Source organism: Micromys minutus (assembly GCF_963924665.1).
Source record: "Micromys minutus genome assembly, chromosome: 21".
Classification (NCBI taxonomy): domain Eukaryota; kingdom Metazoa; phylum Chordata; class Mammalia; order Rodentia; family Muridae; genus Micromys; species Micromys minutus.
In genome coordinates, this window is record NC_137956.1 from 41,204,081 (window position 1) to 41,221,488 (window position 17,408).

Consider the following 17,408-nt stretch of genomic DNA (forward strand, 5'->3'; position numbering starts at 1 on the left):
AACCTCCTCGAGTGGCTGGACATGAAACCTCCTCGTTGTCATTGTTGTTGTCTTGTTGATTGTTCTGCCCTTCACCCCTTGCACAGGCATACCACCGGCTCTCTATGGCTCACTGGACCTTCCTCAGCTCTTCAGTTTAGAAAGACGTGTTTTCAAGCATAGTATTACATGACAGGTTTAGAGGTTATTGGGAATGCCAACCCTTATTTCTGTAGGTTATAACTATCAATATAGTCTTAATTATCACTCGAAACTGAGAAAAATAATTCTGAATGTATTAAAATATTGGGGAGGCAACTAGGGGAAGGAAGAGAACCAGGCAGAATAAGAGGGTAAGAGGGGGCATGGGGAGGACAGTGGGGAGTGACATATACATAAATAGTATGTGAAATCCGTAGCTTGATAAGATCATCTAAAATACTCATTGCAAAAGTTCTTGTCTCATAGGAATAAACATTAAAATAGCAATAATAGATGAAGGAACGAAAAGTAACTATTTATCAAAGTAAACAATCACACAAGAAATTGCTTTTGCAAATCTTGCTTGCTTTGTATCTTGTTTATGATGCTATTTCTGGAAAGTCTGTATGCATGAAAAAGCACATGGTGCCCAGCATAATTGCTATAGTGATTTCCTGTGACAAATTACTACACACTTAGTGACTTAAGACTACAGAATTATTCTCTTATGGTTCTGGAGCCCAGAAGTCTGGGGCTAGTAGGGCTGCTGCTTTTCTGGGTGGAGGAGGATGGGAGAGCCCTGAGAGGAAACAATGCATTTCTCCTACAGGTAGGAGTCACTGTAGTGGGGGTCTCCCTCTTCCAAAGCCTTTTCTATTTTGTGAGTGATATCCTATGTTTGGCTTTTATTCCCTTTTCTCTTTGCTACTGCTGCTGACCACCCAGTGCCTCCCGTGTGTTTCTGGGCTGTATCCTTTCACTTGGGAATATACTTGTGCAGTTAATGAAGGTAGACATACAGGTTGACAATGGAGAAAGTAACAGAGATGGTTATTGCAGTTTTTCGTTTTTATTTACAAGATACGGATATATATGCCTAGTGATTTGTTTTCACACTTTTAAAGTGAAAAGGAAGTCCCAAGTCTTGTTTTCTCCTTCTCTGTGTCTAACATCCCAGTGGTACTTGAACTTGCCCTGATAGTGTGGTGCGTTTGGAACCTTCTTCTTTCAGCCTGCTCTTAGCATTTCCCTTGCTGCCATGTGTGTTTTGGGTGAAGGCATGAGTGGCCCTTGCCACACCATTCCTCAGAGGGGCCCTCCTTGGCCATCTTCCAGCTATGTCCCTTCTTACAAGCAGGAGTTAGAAGCCGGTGCCTTGTTCACCCAGAGTCTTTGTCGTCCCTTTGATCCACACAATGGATACAAGTACCTTGGAATCCCCTGCCCGTAGAGCCCGCCTCAAGCCTGCAGAGCCCGCTTCTACAGCCTGCTTCCAGGAGACGGTGTAATCCTGTATGTGTATGTGGAGTGGGTCATGTCACATCTGCATCTTTTAGTCTTGGTAGGAATGCCAGACTACCCCATCTTCATGGCATTATCAGTTTTACATTTTCTCCAATGTAATTTTACATTTTCTCTCTAAAATTGTAAAAAATATTTGTATTGATTAGTATAGGGGATGGAATTAAGATGTTGAAGCCATTTGTCACTTAAAAAGTGTGAGCAGAATATTTGGGAGTAAGAAACATAGGTTTATACATTGTAAATGCTCCAGTCTTCTGAGGTGGTTAAAAATACAGATTTTTATATGCATAACAAAATTTTCCTGCTAAAACCCTCTGTCTGGTGACAGCAGTCAGGTGAGGACTACACCTTTGCCGATGATGGCTTTATTGACTGCTGGTTTGTTCCTGCCCACAGGACTCCTCCTCGGGAACTGGCTGTGCTGCTGTGTAACAAATCCAATGCATTTTACAGCCTTGGGAAATGGAATGAGGCTTTTCTTGCTGCCAAGGAATGTCTCCAATGGGACCCCACCTATGTGAAGGTATGTGAGGGTAGCTGCTTCCCTCCTCCTCTTACTTCCATTTTTTTCCCTTCTTGTCAAGGTGGATATTCTAGAAATACCTCTCCTTGAGTGCACTTACTCTTCAGGCAGAGGTCCATGGGCTGGGGGAGTCTTCCCTTTAGAGGACTTAGGTACAGGGATGCTGAGTGTTGAAAGCTGCTGCTGGGGAGGTGGAGCCTGACCGTCTGCTAGCTGGAGTTCAGTGAGAGGCTGGAGGAGCTCATTTAGACCTGAGATAGTTAGACAAGGATGCTTGCTCTGCAGGTGGTCTTTGCGATCAGCTTCATTTTAGCAAAGCTTTACCTCAGGTGCCAGTTCAGTAGAAATCAAACTCTTTCAGGGGAGTAGGGGAGTTTGGCTTAGCCTTGAACTTAAAGAGATCTGCCTGTCTCTGCCTCCTGGGTGCTGGGATTATGTACCCCCACTATGCCTGGTCAGGCAAGCACTGATGCTTTTTCAACTGAAACACCCCGAGTGCCCACTCTGTAAGTGAAGCACTGTTTCAGAACACACAAAGGAGTGAGAGATATCATTTCAGACCTTGAGTGATTCATACTCAAACGAAGAGAAGAATAACATGGAGTACCGAGGCAGTAGACTATGCAGTGTTAAATTGGTGATCTGGGTAATGGAGAAAGACTCCACCTTAAAGTAGGAAAGAAAGCTGAACATTAGCTTTTCTGTCACATGCTCTGATGTGCACCAGAGATTCTAGCTCTCAGCTCATGGTCCTCAACCATAAAATGAGCAGCTACCTAGGGCTGCACGAACCAAGGAGCCACTGAACCAGACTGTTGACAGCAGAACACAAGGAGAAGAGGTGGGGAGGCTGGAGCTACCAATGACTCAAATACTGGGAGAGAGGCTTGAATATTTCGAATTAGAAGTAGGCATTGACCCTTATACATGCCAGGGATGCACTCTACTGAGCTACATTCCTTAGAAGGTGGACACTGTAGAAGTTACTGAGCTTGAAGATTGGAAGGACATTTCTGAAATTCTCAAGGGCACGCTAGAGTGAGGAGTAGTTGGGCCCTGCATGCATTCCCACTGTTTTGGCTGTGACCCGAGGAAAACGTTCTGAAATGATGCTCCCAGTTTCCCTATGTACTTATACCCCCAGCTCCTGACTGTACAGCAACCACAGCCACTCCTCCAGTTTTACTTGGAGATCCTAGGTGTCTCTTTTCTCTTCCCACCTTCACTGTCCTCTGTAGTAGAGGAAAATGTTAGTCCTTTTTGGTTCAGTGGCTGGAGTCCCAGTGAATTAAACTGAGGAAACACGCATACATTTGTTGACATTTCTTTTTAAAATGAGGATTTTCTGTAAGATTCTAATGAAGAGGACAAGCCTGGAAGTTTATGCCTTTTCTTCGTTCTTTTTGTTTTGTTTTGTTTTGCTTTGCTTTTCAAGCCTTGGCTGCTCTGGAGCTCACTTTGTAGTCCAGGCTGTCCTGGAACACACACAGATCTGCCTGCTTCTGCCTCTGCTGGGAATAAAGGCATGCATTCCCACCGCCCAGTATAGTTTATGACATTTTCTAAAGAGAGTGAAGTACAAGGGAAGGGACCTTAAGTTGTAGGGGCTGCAACTTGTATGAGGAAACAAACAGAAAGGGCTGTTTCAGGAAGGATTATGTGTGCTCACCTCAGTGCTGATGGTCCAAGTGCTCCAAAAGCTCCTTCAAGTGAGGGGATTTGTGGTAATTGTCCTCCCGGAGATCCTGCCTGCAGTAGTTAGAGAAGGAAGGCTTTTCTCTGCCTCCTTTGATTCACAAATGCCTTCCTCTTAAAGTAATCTTTATGCCAGGGCAGCATGCTTGGGGGATAGCATATTCCCCTACCCTTCTCCCTGCAGAATAAAAGACAGGATTTTAGACCTGAGGAAACAAATCAATGGAAATCTCTGTGCCAGCTTACATGCTTAAACAAACAAACCACTCCAACATGGGTCAAATGTAGTTTTCCCTCTGTTTTTCAAGTTGTTACCCGAGTTCTTACCGAGAGATCCAAGGTTGAGTTGGATTTCTAAATGATGGATTTTGCTTGAACCCAGATTGTTAATACTTTCCTTAACTCTGACAGCAACCTTTGTTAGGAAAAGGGTGAAGACAGTGGGGAGAATATGGCCAATGTAGGTGCAGCAAGGCCTCGGGGCAAGGGGAGCCCATGTTGGTCCGCTGAGGGACCAGCCACATGTCTGTATAGTACAGAATAGTTAGAGAGAGAGAGAGAGAGAGAGAGAGAGAGAGAGAGAGAGCGAGGGAGGGAGGGAGGGAGGGAGGGAGGGAGGGAGGGAGGGAGAGAGAGAGAGAGAGAGAGAGAGAGAGAGAGAGAGAGAGAGAGAGGAATAGAGAAGTAGAGGAGTAGAGGCAGGCCATGAGTACATGGAGAGAGGGGAGAAGGGAATGGGGAAGAGGAGGTGTAAGGGCGGGAGAGTAAGAGAGAGAGGAGGGGGCAAGCAGCCCCTTTTATAGTGTCAGGTCACTGGGATGGAGCAAACCTGGCTATTGCCAGGTAACTGAGGGGTGGGGTTTACAGAATCTCAACAACCTTGGTACGTCTCTGCCACAGCAGGTGACTAAACTAGGGAAGGTAGTGTCCTTTTACTCTTATGTGGAGTCCTGCATAAATATATATGTAAAATCAGATCATTCTCCCTCTTAAATATTCTATATTTATTTATTTGTGTATGTGCATGTACGTGTGTGTGTGTGTGTGTGTGTGTGTGTGTGTGTGTGTGTGTTTGTTGGAGCCATGATTGTGCCCTAACTTGTGGGAGTTCATTCTCTCCTTCTCTATGTGGGTCTTGGCCCCGACCAAGGCCATCAGGCTTGGCGGTAAGTGCCTTACTCACTGAGCTGACTTGTTGGTTCATCTCCCTCTTAAACAAACACGGTTTCTGCCTCTTGTTCCTACAGCTTATAATATAGAGCTCAGTAACACTCCATGTTTGTCATTGCAGATTTTTCTTACATATCAGCCAACATTGTGTTTACTTTGAGTAAAAGGAACAACTTCTGTGTTTTTCTGAATGACAGTAATAGGACACCTCATTCTGTTCTGTCCAGACTGTATTAACGCCATGAAAAACAAGCAGCCTGCTCCCTTCCCTCTTTGTCACATTAGGTATTACAGGGGGTTAGAGTCAGACATGATTACATACTTCCTTAACAGGTAATATGGATCCGGAAAACAAGGCACACAGTATAATGTGGGAAGCCTGTGCCTAATGCTTGTTAGAAGTGCTTCTTGGGACTGGGGGATGACTCAGTGGGCAAAGTGCTTGCTAAGCCAGCATGAAGGCCTCAGTTTGGAATTCTTAGTACCCACATGCTTGTAACCCCAGCACTAGTTGGACATAGAGCTAGGTGGATTCTGGGGGCTGACTGGCTAGCTGCTCAGTCTCACTGAAATGGCTCAGTGAGAGATCTTGTTAAAAAAAAGCAAGGTGGAGAGCAATCTATAAATACCCCTGACGTTGACTTCTAGCTTCCACACAAACACACATGCACACACACATGCACACACATTACACATACATGCATACACATCACACACATATACATACATGCACATGCATCACACACACACACACACACACACACACACACACACACACACACACACACACACAGGGCAGTGAGTTTCTTTGCACACAGTGAGACTTGTGGAGTTGGATTGCAGTTTGCTTTTCTTTTAGCAGCAGGGCAGAGGTGATGGGAAACTCACAGCGTCACTTGGTCCTCTTCCAGGGATACTACCGAGCTGGTTACTCCTTGCTACGCTTGCTCCAGCCTTATGAAGCCGCTCGCATGTTTTTTGAGGGTCTACGACTTTTGCAGAGAAGCCCAGACCAAATGCTGGTTCCAGCTTTTCTTGTTGGGATCTTCACAACGATGAGCAGTAAGTCAAACTGGAGAAAAATATTTTAAATCCTTGTTATTTACCCCAAATGCTTCACAGGAAAATGATTCCAGAGTGTTCTTTTGGGGCTAATGTATTCAGTTGGTATGAAACTGTTCTTACAGAAAGCATTTTGGAAGCTTCAATGGGTTGTGCCTGAAAGCTTCTGCAGTCATGGTTTAACCTGTAAGCTTCCCTTATGACTACTCAGAGATTTCCTTCTTATGCTACTTATCCTGGATAATTTTGTTCTTTCAAGTATTTTTCTCCAATCTGCTAAAAGTCATTTTTTTTCCTCAAATTATTATTCTTAGTGTGTGTATGTTTTCAGATTGTTTAGCAAGCCTTTATGGGCTGTGCCATTTTATTGACCCTTGCTTGCTATGGAAATAACCTAGAGGGCTGATGGAGGGTCTGGTGACAGCTGACAATGGATGTTTGGCATTTAGCTGCAAAACTCCTTGCCCAGGGATCAAAGGCCTTCCGTGCTTATTCTATGAGGGCTCAGAGGAGGCCTTGTATCTTATCTCCTTGCCAGAAATGGTGCAGTCTGCTGGTGGTGACCTTGCCTTCAGATAGTGAGTTTGTCAGACTTAAATTGTACTGACTTAACATGTGCCACTCGTGTATGCTGTTCCAGGGCTGACAGCATCGACTTTAAGGCATACTCCTGTTTCAGAGCTCTCAGAATATAAAAAGCGACAGACGCTTTAGAATCACTGGGAAAAATCTTGGCTTTCAAAAGCACGGAAACCTCTGTTGTGGTGAATGAGCTACTCTTCACTTTGCTGTTCCAGTTGCCACCATGTTCACACAACTTTTGTGGTCTGTGGTGGAGCCTTACAGACTATGGCATGTTTGGGACACAGAAGGGTTAGTATTTAGGAGGAATGGGAACAGGTTAGAGGTAGACACAGCTTCGTCATCCAGACAGAGAAACAGAAAGTCTCTGGGTAGGTTATAGTTTTTTTTTTTTTTTTTTTTTTTTTTTCTGAGAGTTGTTCCCAATGTGCAAAGATGGTCTATGTTCCTCCTAAGGTAATGGCTTGCCCAGTTTTCAGAGCTTCCTCGGAGTCTTTCTGCATCCGTGTGAGTGCATGTGTGTGTATGTGTGCACATTTTAGGGCCACAAGTTGATGAGTTATCTTTCTCATCTGCTGTCCACTGAGCCTTTCACTGAACTAGAAATGTATACCATGTGTGCAGGTGCCTTTAGTGGACAGAAGAGGGTATTGGATCCCCAAGAGCCGGAGTTATAGGTGGTTGTGAGCCGTTGTATGTGGGCATGTGGGTGCTGAGAACATAATCCAGCTCCTCTGGAAGACTCAGCTGTGCTCTTAACCCCTGTGCTGTCTCTACAGACTGTAACAAAACTCTTTTAGGGCACCGCATTTCATGATTTTCTCCTGAAGTACTCCATTCTTTTTGGAGAGTGAAATAGGCCTATAGCATAGTTCCTAAAAATTTAAAAGCAAATTTATGGAGTTTTATATTCTTTTGTACTATATCTATATCTGTCAGTCACTCTGTCTGTCTGTCTATCTATCTATCTATCTATCTAATTTAAATTTTTTACTTACTACTTAGGTTTTGGAATTTCTGAACATGGACGAGGTGCTGTGTGGTTTTGCTACTTAGACATTTGTGTGTCTGAGAGATGTGGTTTGGAGGACAAGGAGCTGCAGTAGTTCATGGGCCCTGTGTTAGAAGGGGATCATCTGCTTGCCATTCCAGGATCATGCTTCTGTTTATCATCATTTCTACCTGTTGAGTAAACACTAGCATTTGTCACCAGAGTGAGCTTTGTAATCCATTTGGGCTTCTGCTTAAATGTCATCGCTTTGGTGGGATACTGGAGAGAATAAATGGAAGCTTCTCTCACTGGCTCTGCGGATAGGACAGCCAAGTGATGGTTAGCTTACATCATGGCGTCTGGCTCTCTGGGCTGACTGTATGGATAACTTTAAGATAACGCGTTTCTACTTTGAAGGGAGCTTTCCCCCTGAGATCTTTAACTTCTCATTTAACTCTATGTGGTCTTTGCTGGGGAACCGCTCTTTAAGGCTCTAGACTTTCCTTACTTGAAAGTTTCTAAGCTATGGAATTTTCTTTCAGGTGACTCCATTGTTTTGCAGAGTTTCTTGCCCTGCTTTGATCATATTTTCAGTACTGGATTTTCAACAGAAGTGTGGCAATCTGTAATAGAGAAGTTGGCGAAGAGAGGATTATGGCATGTGAGTACAGGAAGTGACTCTTACTAGGAAAACACACACTGTACTAAATTATTTCCTTTTTGACACCAAGGGAATGTAATGTATTATGTGTTATGATACCTTCATGCCAGACTAACTTCTTAAAAACACTTATTTATTTATTCTTTGTGTGTGTGGGATGTACACATGCATACTTCAGACATGTATGCTTTTATGTGTATATGTATGTGTTTTATACAGTGTATGCAATGTCTACTTCTTTGTGTGTGCATATGTGCATGCAGATGCATGTGCACATGTGTATACTTATGTGTACAGGCCTGAGGTTGACACTAAGTGTCTTCCCCGATCACGCTCCATCTTGTTCTGTTGAACAGGACCTGTCACTGAACCTGGAGCTCATCATTCAGATAGGCCAGTGAGCTGCAGGGAGTGACGTGTCTTCTCTTGCCTCGGCTGGAGTTATAGATGTCTGTTTCTGTGCCTGCATTTTTATGTGGATGCTGGGGATCTGAACTCAGACCTTGATACTTGACAGACATGCACTTTACCAAGGGAGCCATCTGCACATTAAGGGTTTCTGTGTAGTTTTAAGGGATTGCTAACAGCTAAATGACAACAGAGGTGTCCTTGAGGCTTAACCCTCCATTTACTACTTAACCACCATTTACTGATTTCTCCTTTGAGCCTCAGATTTTCATTTGTAAGTTGCAGCACACAGAGTTACTTTCTAAGGATTTTGCTGAAAATTTAAAAAGAATGGTTAAGGGTTAGATCTAATGGTTAGATACCTAGTGATAATTGTAGTATTTCTGGAGTTTTACAAGGTGAGCCAGTTTTCTTTTTTCTTTTTTAAATGTGTATGGTGTTTGCTCACATACATGTCAGGACACTACATGCTTGTCTGGTACCCAGGGGTTAGTAGAGCATGTCAGATTGTCAGATCCTTGGGACTGGAGTTACAAATGGTTGTAAGCTGCCATGTGGGTGCTAGGAATTGAACCCAGGTACTCTAGAAGAGCAACCGGTGCTCTTAACTATTGAGCCATCTCTTCAGCTGCTGAGTAAAGAAGTTTTATAATAGTCTAACATCATTACCCCACACAATCAAGAGAAGGCCCAGGAATCCAGTCCAAGGGGACAGGTCCAATGCAGTTATGTGTAGGTAGTTTTAAAATATTGGGGACTGAGGCATCTTGTAAAAGACAGGCCAGCAGTCAGGACTGTCACAGTCCTGGATGCGTTATCTAGGGCTAAGCACACACAGTGGGCCTGTGGAAGGGGGGCATTAACCGTGGATCTAACTGAAAAGACCTATTAGCAAACTTTGGACTTAGTCTCAGTTCCTGGGTTCCTAGTCTATTGGTGGGGACATGTATGAGGGAGAGAAGGAGGCTAGAATTTTATCTCTAAGTATGGTCACATAGGGCCTGAAATTATAGGTCTGTGTGACACCAAACTGCCTTCATCCCCTCTCATGCTGCTTGATAATAGAGAATATTGTCACTAGCAGTTTGGCAAGGAATGCAGAAAGAACTTTGCTCACAAGCAGCCAGGAAAATGGCTAGACAGAGAGACTGATTATCATGCCTCAGGCTAACAAACTTTGTAGTAGCTTAAAAAGTAGATGCAGTTTGTGCTTTGATTGTTGTTAGCTCATACAGTAGCCTTTCTGTTCTAATAATGCATGTGGGTAATATTACTATGCCAATCTTTTCTGTTCTTTCTTATAAACAGTCATTTCTACTGTTGTCGTCAAAGAAAGACAGATTGCCAAGCAACATCCATGTCTCCGAGTTATCACTGCAAACTCTTTTTGAGGTAAGGGGGTGATTCCAGGAATGAGTCACTTGTGGTTAGGACGTCCCAGCAGCTGCTTCAGTGTAGATGTGCTATTCATGCTATTCTTGGGCAGAGCATAACTCATTCATGTCTTATTAGTTCAAAAATTTGTGGATGATGGAGCTCAAGTTTAGTAGTGATGTAGTAATTTCCATGACTCTGCTAGTATATATTGGTTTTCTTTCCCCAGAAGTATGTCTTCATTGGGCTCTATGAGAAAATGGAACAAGTACCCAGGTTGGTTCAGTGGCTCATCTCCATCGGAGCAAACATTGAGACCATAGGACCCAACCCTCTCCATGTCCTCATGCGGCTCTGCATCCAAGCGAGTGAGTGCTCTCCCCTCACACACCCACCTTGCCCTTTGACTGCTCAGAGCCAAAGATGAGCTACTTGAAGGCAGACTATCCAAGCCGTTCAGGGTTTCAGCAGATACATGACATTCTTATTTCTCCTGACAACTAGTAGTTTCCAAAGATTCAGCTTGCAAAGATTTTGTGTTTTTAGAGTCTAGACAGAAGGGTAAGGATCCCTGTCCCAGATAGGGATTGGGACAGAGTAATTGTTGAGACAGAGACAACTTGCATGTTTCTTTTCCTCAAGATGTTTTTCTCCCTGGCCTAGAGGGACTACACCTGTGTTTTGGGACTGTGCTGGGGGATCCTTGAGAAGAACATGGGCTAATACAATGGGTTATATTGTCAAGGACTGCATAATTCCTCTTTCTGTCATTCTTCCTCCCTCCCTCTTTCTCCTTTGGGATAGAAAGAAGGAGTTACACATGCTAGGCAAGCTGTCTGCCAATGAGCTACTCTCACCCTCACACCCAGTTCTAATTTTGAGACTGTGTGTTTTTAAAAATTTATTTTTATGTATGTGAGTACACTGTAGCTGTCTTCAGACACACCAGAAGAAGGCATCACATCTATTACAGATGGTTGTGAGATACCATGTGGTTGCTAGGAATTGAACTCAGGACCTCTGGAAGAGCAGTCAGTGCTCTTAACCACTGAGCCACCTCTCCAGCTCAGTACTGTTGTGCTAGTTCCTCTGTCTGGCTTTGAATTCACATTGTGACTCAAACAGGCCTTGGATTTGTGTTCTCTTGCGTTGGCCTTCAGAGCACCAGAGCTATAGGCATGAGCCCCTGGACCTCACAGGGCTGTCACTGTCATAAGATAGCCTCTTTAAGGTTTTATCATTTGGTTTTAGAAGTTAAATATCCAAGTCTATCATTAACACACATACACTTATACCATGCCAGGTAGAAACTTGGGTTTCCTTGTCAGGTGTTAAATTTGACATCTGCCTGGACCGGAAGGAGCCAGGAGAGCTGTTTAGCTCTTCTAGGTTGTGTTATCTTCCCAGAGGGAATTGGGGTGGCCAGGGCCTAGGGCTTAATTTTTCCATCTTTTGTTTCTGCTCCACCATTATCCATTCTATACATCCGGGATTTGTACACAACACTGTTCTTCCTCTTATGCAGAGATTGGAAGGTAAACATTTAAAAGTCAATCCTGACTAAAAGCAGTATAATCCTGGACTCCATTTTCAAATGAAGATTCGAAACTTTCCTGTGTACTGAAGGTCAAGACCCTGTCCTGTGTCCTCTTTACCATAGCTGGAGGCAGATTCAGCTCAGTCTTAACTCCTTCCCCTGCCTGCCTGCTGTTTGTTCAACCCTTTCTTCTGAGTTCCTCTCACTCAGTAAATCACACAGCAAGAATTCCTGTCAAGCTTCTAGGGGTTCTGACCTAAGATTACCATGAGATGCCCGCCTCTCCTCTTTTGGTGGAGAGTAGAAATGTGTGCTGTAGCATTTTGATCCCTTAGGTGGCATACAGTTATTTGCTTTGCTGATTTTACGTAGAAAATAATACTTGCAACTTATTTCTGCCCAGGGGAAAGTCAGCTTTTCCGGTGGGTAATGGAACACAAGCCTGAGTGGAAAGAGCACATCAACCGCAGAGATGACAGTGGCTGCACTGTCTTGCACGTTGCTGCTGCCCACTTCCCAGGATACACCATCAAGCGTGAGTAGGGACACTAGGATGCAAGTGTGTTGTGGGCCAGTGACTGCAGACAGCAGAAAACCCACACATGGCAGGCTCAGAGGAAAACCGTCTCTTTGAATTAAATTTGTTTGGGGGAACAGGCTGTAAGCAGAAAGGAGGTGGAGGTGGGGGAGGGGAGAACCACTGGCTCCTGTGCTGTTGACTTGAAGTGGTTTCTCTGGGGTTTAATGATTCAAGAACATAGGCTTTTGGCTACATCCCTCCCTGCCCCATACTCACCTTTACCATATGTTACAAAATGCCTTTATTTTTTGCCAAATTGGTGTGTGTTACCTGAGATAACCTGTGAACTGACATGCTCTTCATGGTCCTTAGAACCTAACGTGGGATTCATTCTGTCATACTCATGGTCACATACAAGAGAGATGGCATAGCTGAAGAGAAGCTGGCCTTAGTGACATGGACAACTGGTCACTCCCGCAGAGCTTTGTGATGACACTCACTTTCCCCAAACTCAATCAGACCCATCAGTATTTGCTTTCTGTTGCTTATATAAGAACTTTTTTTTTTCCGTATCGCATGTGTGTTGGCACATACATTTAATCCTAGCACTGGGGAGACAGAGGCAGGCGGATCTCTTTGAATTTGAGGCCAGTCTGCTCTACAGTGAGACCCTGTCTCAAACAAATGCAAGGCATTTCCCCCACAGTTCCAGTGGCAGTGAAGCCTCAGTCAGGGGTGGAGGCAACAGGAGTGGTGGCTCTCATGTCTGGTGAGGTCACCACCTGAGCAGACTCGTGGTCCAGGCTGGTTCAGGATCTTCTGACAGCACTGGGAATAGGGACCTTTTTAATTTCTTAAACAAAACAAAACATGCATTTTAAATTATTTGTGTGTGTGTTGTATGTAAATAGAAGACAACTTTTGGGAGTTGATTCTATTTCTTCCAGCGTATGGATTTGGGGTTGAGCTAAGGTTGTCAGCCTTAGTGGCAAGTGCCTTTACCTGCTGAGTCATCTTGCCAGCTCACAGCAGTGCTTTTGAAAACAAGCATCACCTAGTTTTCATGGTCCATTTGATATCCTAGAGATGGGAGGTTTTTACCTCCTTTTTTTGTGCTATAATAGTTGTGTATGTTTCCTGTGCTGTGTAATGAAGTACCAGCGATGTGGCTTCCGGTGACACTCTCTGTGACGCTCATTTTTAAGTTCACAGTTCTGTAGGTCAGTAGTTTGTCATGATGTAACTGGGTCTTCTGCTGGGTTTTTGGAAAGGCTGAATTCAGTGTTGGCTTTGGCTGTGTCTGCAATTCTATGTCTGCTTTCAGGTGCATTTGGTGGGGCAAAATCTAAGGTACTAGGCTAAGGCTTAAATTTCCTTCTGAATTCCCACCAGAAGTTGCTCTGAGCATCTACAGGCCACATGTAATCACTCTGTAGAATCTGGTACCTTTAAAACCAGCAGAGAAAAACTTCCTGTCCCTCTCATCTTTGTTTCTTTGATGATTGGTTTTCCTCTCTGATCTCCAGAACCTTGGCATTTGACACTCATATAACTAGGCCGGTCCAAACTGGACAATCTATCTTAGGGTTAGCTGACTGGGGACTTGCAAAGTCTCATTGCAGTAGCACGTCGATTAATATAGGATGGAGTATACAGCCAAGGTCAGGGATCCTAGGGCTTAGTATTGTGCCTACCACAGGAAGACCTCTGTGAATAGGAAGTATTTGTTTTTAATTATCCTTTGTATAGTGAGAGAGGCAGCTGTGAGTACAGAGATAGTGGAGGACAGCACAGTGCGCAGCCTGATAGTTGGCACACAGTCGCCTTGTCAGACGGTAAGTGCTGGCAAGTGTTACACAGGGCAGTTGAAGGTTAGCATTGATTTAATTCTTTGTACCTGTGGAAGTCCTGTGCACCCCACGGACATACCTGTTCATTCTGAAAATAGTCAGATCTTTGGTCACTGAGACATGTTGATGCTTGTCAGATATGTACATCTGAGCACAAATGGGGCTGACAGCCAGAAGGTTGGGGCCAGGCAGTGTAACAATGACAATAAAACCCTAATGCTAAAGCAATTGCTCCCTTTTCATTCTGTCACTAGATGTGTGCATGTGCGTGTGCGAGTGCGTGCATGCGTGTGTGTGTGTGTGTGTGTGTGTGTGTGTGGTACATGTATGTATGTATGTTCATATTTATTTTTATGTTTCATAAATATATGCTTTTTTTCTGGAACAATATTCTGCTTCCTCTCCAGGGGATAAAGAAATCTGAAATCACAGCTTGCTCTTATCCTTACAGCTGTAACTGTTGCCTAGTAACCAGATTCCCCCTCTCTTTGCTTGTTGCCAAGGAGAGGGGAGAAAGGTAGAAAGGAGCGCACTTCTGAACCTCTTAAAAGCTATTGTCCTTCCCACTCCACACCAGGATTTCTTGCTTTTTGGGAGTTAGGTGGACTGTCCAAGGCTTTCAGCTTAGGCTGCTTAAATAAGAGGGACCCCAGTCCCTTGAGCACTCATGGGGACATCTCCTTATGGAAGGAGACATGAACATCCCTGTTTCTCAATTTGGTCTGCCCTAGGACAAACTGAAGATGTGCAGATGCTCCTGAGCTTTGGAGCAGACCCTACTCTGATAGATGGACATGCTCGGACTGTTGTGGATGTCCTGAAGAGGAACAAGAACTTCAGAGCTATTGACAAAATCAACAGTCACCTGGAAAAGCTAGCTTCGAGTTCTGAGCGCCTGTCAGGTACAGCTCCAATGAACTGACTTTTGTGGGGAGGTATTGGGAAACTGGTTCTGTGATATTATATGTAAATTGGTTTACCTTGTGTTTGGATGTATAGGTGGAAGTGAAACTTTTCAGAATATGTGTTTGTGTTTTTGTAAAGACAGAATGAGATGACTCTTATAGAGAGCAACAATGATGTTCTTGGAACATTTGTACATTTGAACAGTGTGGGTAACCCCCGCCTCCACCATGCATGCACATGGGAAAACCATATAGAATAGGAGGCAACCAAAATGAAGCCTTCTTCTCAGGAACAGTCCCTGCTGACAATTCAAAGTGTACTTACACCTCCATTTCTTGGCTGTCAGTTTGGGGAGACTGCTGTGTAAGGTGGAGTGGACGGCTGTAGCAGTGCTATGGGCTTGTGTGGCAATGCCATTGCCATGGGATGTCGTCTGCCCTCAATTCTGTAAATGGTTCCTGCTTTACTTATGGGTTGGCTCTGAAATCAGAAACCAGTGGGTGGCACTTTCATGATATTGTGATTGTTTTAAATATTACTCTTCCTACCATAAGCTCCCTGGCTGGGCCCATAGAAATGAGTCACCAGCTGTCTTGTGACCCTGTGTAAGCAGTGCAGTTTAATAATGTCGATGGGCTGTGCTCCTTGTAGCTCCTGTGCTCATGCATGGCCTCTGTACTTCCTGTTACCTGTAGATTTCTTTCTTGATTTGCAAGAACACCTACTGGAGCTGAGTTTTTCAGGGAGGAGGCCTGGATGGTAAAGTTACGGAGTGTTTGAAATGTCTTTATCCTCACATTGGTTACTAATTTGATATAGTCATCCCATTTTATTGACAGCAACTTGTCCTTGCCCTACTCCGTTTGGTGACACCTCTGTAATTAGGCACCGGTAGCCTGCCATCATTTAGTGGCAGCCTTTTCTGGTATGTTTGTGAATCCATCAACTTTAGATTTATACAATAGTCTTTATACTTGTGGGACAACTTTGAAACAATTATTTAATTTCCTTCTAGCTTCCCTTGCTCCTGGTCAGAAGTCTGATGTTAGTAATTTTGTTTCTTTTTCTAGTGTATTCTGTGGCCTTGAGTTCTGAAATTTCCTTGGACTATATCAGGATGGAGGTCTTTACTTCTTCGTGGCACTTGCTAGTTACTTTTAATCGAATCTGTCTTTCTTAGCTCAGGGAAAATATCTTCTATCATTTTATTCCCCTCCAACCTTTATCTACTACTAAGTGGTTGGCTAAATTTGCTGAGTTTGAATGTTACTCTACTTTCCCCGCACATACATATACTTCATTTGCTTTTAGTTTGGACTTCACCGGCTCCTTTTATAATTTCTATTGTTTACTGCCACAACTTAAGGTTTGGAAAACCAAATTTTAATTTTTAAGAACTCCTTCTGGTTTGATTATTTTATTTTACGTAGACTGCTGTTTTGCATGCAAGCGTATCATCGCACCACCGCGTGTGCCTGCTGCTCTCAGAGGCCAGAAGATCGTTCCAGATGGTTGTGAGCTGCCATGTGGGTGCTGGGGATTGAATCCAGGTTCTCCAGCAGAGCAGCCAGTGCTTTCAGTGGCTGAGCCTTCTTCCCAGTATGTTTCTTACTGTAGTAGTTGGATGTTTTTTGTCTGCCTCATCTTTTTGGATTTAATTTAAGTATGTCTCCCCACCCCTGGGATTATTTATGTTATGTTTGAGGCTTTGTTTCCGTCACTCACATTTGTGAATGAAAGACTAGATGAAATGGTTACTGTTTTTTCCTGGAGATATTTAAATTCCTCAGAAAGATCCAGGACCTTAAATGGGTAAATGAAGGCTACCTCAGGAGACAGTCTGATGCCATCTCGGGATTGTTGGAATTAGCAGAGTTTGACAAGAATGTTTTGAAAGATTTATTTGTTATTTTTGTTTTATGGGTGCATTTTGCCTATAGGGGTATAAGTGCGCCATGTATATGAAGTACCCCAAGAGTCAGACCCCCTTGAACTGGAGTTACAGTGACTGTGAGCCAATATGTTCTTGAAGAGCAATAAGTATTTTAACTCTTGGGTCAGCTCTTCAACTTCCATAAGGCAAACATTTTTGTTGGGGAGATGTTTTTAACTTTTATTTACTAATTTAAAGTCTCTTCTGTTTTTTTTTTTTTTTTTTTTTTCTTGAAGCCACGATAATAAGAGGGAAATATTTGTGGAATCTCAACCTTTCCTCCTACCCCATAGTGTTCATACTTCGGACTATGACATACTAGGTTTTGTTTTTAAATGTATTCATGTTTAAAGAAATTGAGATTTTTATCCCCTGTAGAGCAGTGTAATTAACCAATAATTGTGACATGCTTTCTGATAGCTTGTTTATATAGTCAGAATGGCCATCACAATTTTAGAAATCCAAAGTAATGAAAGAAGCTACTTTGCCTATGAATTTTGAAGTTCTAAGATAACAAAAAAAGGACCATTAATAGGTATGAAGTGGCTAACATGTTTACAAAATTATTACTAATTTTTGTCTTAATTCTTAGAATAGCTCAAATATGTTTTTTAATGGAGCCTTTTAATATCATCTAACTCTCTCAGCATCTTATTTGAGTCAGGCTTTATTTTACTTATTTTTTGTGATGCTGGGGTTGGAACTCAGAGC

General features: G+C 43.4%; 1 protein-coding gene across 1 annotated transcript in view; it reads left to right on the plus strand.

Annotated features, from left to right (window-relative positions):
- The window catches only part of TRANK1 (tetratricopeptide repeat and ankyrin repeat containing 1), a gene marked incomplete at both ends in the record, with an annotated part of 75,628 nt that overhangs the window by 15,498 nt on the left and 42,722 nt on the right, over nucleotides 1–17,408 (plus strand). The window contains 7 exons of the mRNA XM_080934526.1: nucleotides 1,882–2,008; nucleotides 5,785–5,935; nucleotides 8,051–8,169; nucleotides 9,886–9,969; nucleotides 10,181–10,319; nucleotides 11,892–12,023; nucleotides 14,590–14,760. Coding sequence (XP_080790652.1) covers nucleotides 1,882–2,008; nucleotides 5,785–5,935; nucleotides 8,051–8,169; nucleotides 9,886–9,969; nucleotides 10,181–10,319; nucleotides 11,892–12,023; nucleotides 14,590–14,760 — 923 coding nt within the window. The remainder of the gene's footprint in view (nucleotides 1–1,881; nucleotides 2,009–5,784; nucleotides 5,936–8,050; nucleotides 8,170–9,885; nucleotides 9,970–10,180; nucleotides 10,320–11,891; nucleotides 12,024–14,589; nucleotides 14,761–17,408) is intronic.